Source organism: Cariama cristata, unplaced genomic scaffold (genome assembly GCF_000690535.1).
Source record: "Cariama cristata isolate BGI_N322 unplaced genomic scaffold, ASM69053v1 scaffold1467, whole genome shotgun sequence".
Lineage (NCBI taxonomy): Eukaryota > Metazoa > Chordata > Aves > Cariamiformes > Cariamidae > Cariama > Cariama cristata.
In genome coordinates, this window is record NW_009626856.1 from 11,912 (window position 1) to 17,526 (window position 5,615).

General features: G+C 46.4%; 1 protein-coding gene across 1 annotated transcript in view; it reads right to left on the reverse strand.

Moving 5' to 3' along the window:
• Nucleotides 1-1,771: 1,771 nt before the first annotated feature.
• OTOL1 (otolin 1) overlaps nt 1,772-5,615 on the reverse strand; it is a 4,325-nt gene continuing 481 nt past the window's right edge. Inside the window, exons 3-6 of the mRNA XM_009704181.1 lie at nt 5,545-5,605; nt 3,800-3,889; nt 2,808-2,870; nt 1,772-2,667 (exon numbers count right to left, since the gene is read on the reverse strand). Coding sequence (XP_009702483.1) covers nt 1,772-2,667; nt 2,808-2,870; nt 3,800-3,889; nt 5,545-5,605 — 1,110 coding nt within the window. The remainder of the gene's footprint in view (nt 2,668-2,807; nt 2,871-3,799; nt 3,890-5,544; nt 5,606-5,615) is intronic.

Here is a 5,615-nt window from a genome sequence, read left to right on the forward strand (position 1 = left end):
GGAATCCAAAATTATTATTATAACTTCTTGGTTTTCCTCAATATTTAACAGCTGCCAGAGAATTCATCAACTGAAATCTGCATCTTTTATACACTTAGTACTCTGGATTTGAACTACCTAGGAACTAACCCAGACCAAGCACCAAATTAAGTACCAACTTTTTGACAAAGCCAGTACATCCCACATTTGAATTGCTGATACTGACAGCGGGCTGCAAAGCTGATGAGTTGAAGGACCCTTTACATTTACCGAATAGATAGGATCAGCCTTTTACAATTGCCTTCTTTTTATCTTAAACTTTAACAGCAGTTCTCTGCTGTTAATTTTCTCACTGGAAAAAAATAGTCTTAGGAACTCTTTGTCTTGGTGCCATGTAAAAAGAAGACATTAGGGACAGGGACTTGATTTGTGATGGTATTTATATACGGTGTGGAAAGCACCATGGTAATTTAAGGAAGGAAACCGAGGCCATTGGGCATAGGAGCCTAATTCACCCTGTCCGTGTTGGGGCCAGACCCAGCATTCATCAACTCACTGGGAAAACGTCACAGGCTTGCGACTGCCTGCGAAGACAAGTAAATCCCAGTGCCGCTGAAGGCTATCTATGAGACTTGAGTTTTATTTCTAAAAAAAAGAGTGATTGGAACAATTTTATGTGCCCTAGTTGATACGCCAAAGGTGGCGTAAAGTTACTACGATGAGAGAAGGTGCATTAATAAGGAAATATATCAAATCTGACATCCAGAGATTATTTCATGTCATATTTTTATTTCAGAAGATTCAGTTCCATTTTGGTAAACCAGCTTTTTAAAACGTGCCCATACACCCACTGGGCCGTCACAACGCCTGAGGACTGGTGCGAGTGCCAAAGCCTGCTCCTGGTGCCTCCTTCTCCTCCCCGCGGCCAAGGGCCGGCCCCGCAGCAGCAGCTGAATCGTCAGCAGCTCAGAAACGTGGGGTTTCTGAGTAGCCTAATAAGGTGGATTATGCATCTCTCAGTTCCTTTTGAAAGTTTCAGATATATTTTTGCCTAAGGACAATAGTTAGGTATTTTTTACACTGCTCAAATAGCTCTAATACTTTTAGACAAACCTTTATATAATTCATGACCAAGTCTAAAGTAATACCGATTCAATGATAAAATAACTTTAAATCTTTTCAAGTGATTTCAAGAAACCTACTGCTCACGTTCACATCTGATGAAGCTCTATAAATCAAACTCTGCAATCTTTACCAAGTGTCCAAGGCCAGGTTGGATGGGGCTGTGAGCAACCTGGGCTGGTGGGAGGTGTGCCTGCCCAGGGCAGGGGGTTGGAACTGGGTGGGCTTTAAGGTCCCTTCCAACCAAACCATTCTGTGATTCTATGATGCCAAAACCAATGGTTATCAGTACCAAATTCTAGAGGAGTTTTGACCACGCCGGGATTGCAGGAGCTGGCCTGATTACAATTGCAGTCGGACAATGAGTTTCACTACATAATTTGAATAGGCTAATTACAAACGTGAAGTCTGTGATGTGAAATCCCCTCTCTGTGCCGGTCCTGCTGGCATTTGGACAATGGTTTCTCTCAGCCATCACCCACCTGAGCAAAGGACGTGCCACTTCTTCAGGCTGCTAGTTAAAACTAATCTATATATTGCAAATACAAATATTTTTGTCAAAAGATCACGAAACCTAGCAACTAAACCAATATGCTAAACTGATGCTCATTTCTCCTCTCACAGGTGGAGGGAAAGGCATGTTTCTCAGCAACATCTTTGCCCTTTAAATCTATAGCAGGATCTCAAAAACATCTGGATACAGAAGAAACCCTGTAAAGACACTGTCATCCTCAGCACTGACGTAGACCCCGTTCCAGTCCCGCGCAACCTCCAGCCACACCTGGTCGCCCGCATTCAGCTTTAGGACAGTCAGGAAGGATGCCTGGTCGATCTCCTGGCCGTAGAGCGTCTCACGGGCTTTGGCCACCTTCCTGCTGCGGGCGACGAGGCTGACGCGGGCTGGACGCCCTCTCACCGTCAAGTGGTAGGCGAAGACGTACGCCCCAGGCACGCTGCAGTTGAATTTCCCGGTGGAAGGGTTATAATCTTCTTGGTCATTGTACAAGATCTTGTCAAATCTAATGGGGACGTTGGGTGGAGGGAAGGGCTTGGACAAGCCGGCGCTGAACGCTGATCGCAGGAGCTTTGCGGTGTCCCCTCGGGCACCCTTCACCCCACGGGAGCCTTTCTTTCCCGGGGCCCCTCGGCCCCCCTTGCTGCCAGCAACCCCCTTGGGCCCAGAAGGTCCCATCAAGCCGGCAGGTCCCAGGTCCCCCTTCTCACCCTTACTTCCTTGCTCACCCTTTTCTCCCTGTTTTCCATCCACCCCCTGAATACCCTCAGCCCCCATCTCCCCTTTGCTCCCTTTTTCTCCCTTTGTCCCCCCTTCCCCTCTTTCTCCCTTCGCACCTCTTCCCCCCGGCTCCCCGCAGTACCCCTTCTCCCCTGTGTCTCCCTTTTCCCCTTTGTCACCCCGCTCTCCATCCGCTCCCAGGTCCCCAGCATCCCCTTTATCTCCCTTGTCTCCTTTGGTCCCATTCTCACAAGTGTCCCCTTTGGACCCCTTTTGTCCCTTCAAACCAGGGAAGCCGTAGTTGCCTTTATTGCCTTTTATTCCAGCGTCACCTAGGAAAAGGGCAAAGTGGGGTGGAAAAAAAAGATTAAAAATATTAGTATTGGATTGCTTTGGAGACGGAGGGGCATCACCAACAGCAAAGGGAAAGGTCAGCTCAATATCCCTGGATCTCCCAGCCTGTGTTACGTACCTTGCAGGCCAGGTTTGCCTGGATAACCGGGGTTTCCACTTACTCCTCGCTCGCCTTGCTCCCCTTTGCCTCCTAGGACATTTCACCATTAATATACCGGTGGTGGTGGTGTCTGCAGCACAGCAATCATTACAAAGAAGGGACTGGTACCATTTTGCATGTGTCCCTCACTTCATTAATAAAACAGGCATGACCAACGTGTGTTTTCAAGAAACGCCTTCAGAAACCTTGGCTGAATCTCACAGCACCAAGCCATCACGCAGACAACTGCATCTCGCTTGAATGTTGGATTTCTGACTGTAATCAGGGCCTCCTTGGGAGGCGGTTGCTGCTGTTTAATGGTAAGATGGAGAAGACGACAGCTCTGCATTTCTCACTCCAGGATTGCCAAAAGTCCAGCAGCAAGAAGTGAATCAAAGCCTAAGAGCCTGCACTGACTGAAGTGTGCAGCTCGCTGCAGCTGCTGCCCTCGTTATCAGCTTTGCTGCGTGTTTCTCCGCGACCAAAGGCAGCCGCAGGATGTTACCGGTGGTGTGTGGCAGCAGGACAGAGCTGCTCCGAGCCTGAAATGAAGGGCAGGGTTTCCTTTTGCTCACTACTGATGGATAATAATTGCTCTCCATCTTAGCTGAAATAGTTTTGCCTGAGATACTTAAATTGAAATGCAGCTTCTACATCTGTGTGTAGCTTCCATGGTGTTTTTTCCTACTTATTTCCCTAATCCAAAGCAAACTGAAATCAGTTTTTAAACTCCCATTAAGAACAAGGAGTTTCAAGTGAGATCTTTACAAGCAGCTGTTCCTACACCGCCTGTGCATACACTACCACCATCTGACTTACTGTCCCTGCACTAATGCCAACTAAATCACTCAAGGTGTCAATCCATATCAGCACACTCTCTTTCCTTTGAAAAATATTTTTTCCTATAATTTTGTGGTATTTGATAAGGACAACAGCATCTGTTTTCAAAATGAGCAGTTAGTCTGCTTTACCTCTTTCTCCTTTAGAACCTTTTGGACCTTGAGGACCCGGGGTTCCCGGCAGACCTTGCATACCAGCATCTCCCTTCTCCCCCTTGGGACCTGTAACGTAATCACATCAACAAAATTATCTTAGTAACTCAAAGGTTTAACTTTATGAAGAAAATTTGCAATAATAGCTAACCAACGTGGCATTGAGGAATGCACGTAAGGCAAACTCTTGTTTCCATCATCCTGAGATGAGCTGGCTATTTTATCTGACATCATACAACCAATGCAAAGAAAACGTGCCACAGACAGATTTGGCCTGAGCCCAGCTCCCTTACCCCTTGCGGACGCTGTAGCTGAAACCCTCCAGTGGGGCGAAAGGCGAGGGGTGGTAGGGGCAACGCCGCACGGCTCCTGCTGAGATTAGTGGGGTGCATGCTTGCAGCTTCCCCGGTCAGGCACGCAGCTCCCCAACCTTTACCTTCCAACTACCGCAATCCCTCAATCTTACCGTTTTGCATTTCACTCTTGCCTGTAGTTAAAGATTTTTTAAAACCAACTTTCAGCTGCCTCAGAGCCACAGGAGCTCAAACATTCATAAAACATCAGAAGTAATCTGTCTTTAATATTTGAGCGCATCTAAGGAGCTCCCATAGCTTCGTAATTGCCTCTCTCCTTAAAAGAATTAAGTCTGCAAATATAAAAGTGGAACCTGGCAGACAGCTCCATGCTGCATAAAGGATGGGTTGAAAGGCAAGCAAGCTGGCTTCAATCTTTTTTCTTTACTTTTTCATCCACTTGGGAATCTAGAGACTCCCGGTGCACGCCTGGGAGCAGACTATGGCAGCCTCAGCCATCACAACACAACCCATTTGACACGAGGACTTTTCCATCAACACACAAGAGACGTACGAGTGCAAACTCCCTCTGCAGCCACTACAATTTCCATTAGCCAATCCCTCCCGCGCTACGGGAAGTGAAAATCCCTCGAGTACCTTGTATTAAAAGAAAATTATTTCATGCCTTTACCACCTTTCCTCAGAGTAATAGTTTCTATCTCCAATATTAGTGCTATTAAAGTGAACATTTGCAGACTAATGCACTATTCATTATAGCAGTGTTAGAATTAGGTGCTCTATAGATAGGTATTTTAGCAGTAGAAAAAAGAGACAAAGTATGTCTTATAAAATATTTGAGTGCTCTATACAGAGCTGCCTCTTGTGAGAGCAAGTATTTATTTTAATATTTGAAGCCAAAATTATTTTTGTATTTAACTTCCTTTTTTCCAAGGGGGAAAAAAAAAGAAAAAAAAAAAAAAAAAAAACAAGAGAAAGAGGCTTTTATCATAAACCTTCAGCAAAGATACAAAACTGTTTGCAGGTAGTTTTGGGGGTTGTAAAACCATGGTTGAAGTGAATGTGAAAATAAAACTGTGACTCCCAGGGGCTCAGACACAGGGACAGAGAATCAAAGAGCAGCAACACGGTATGGGGCCAACTCTGCACGTGCTCCCACGCCAGTGTGGTCCCCAAAGTCTCTGCCATGGGGAGGAAGCTCCTTTTTGGGGCTTTCCCACTCATATTGGTGTTTTATAACTTCTGGGATGTGGCTAGTATGCACTATTTTTGCTCTGGCTTTACACAAAGTACAATCACGTTCGGCATTTGCTGCGCAAGTCTTGCCGACTCATTTCTTGAAGGAAAAGCAGGAGATTCCTTCATACGGTTTATGTGCTTCAGCTGAGAGCAGCGAGACAGGCATCACCATACCTGGGGGTCCCTGCTCCCCTGGCTGCCCCCAGGGCCCCGCGGCAGGCGGGCAGCAGTCACAGCAGTTAAAA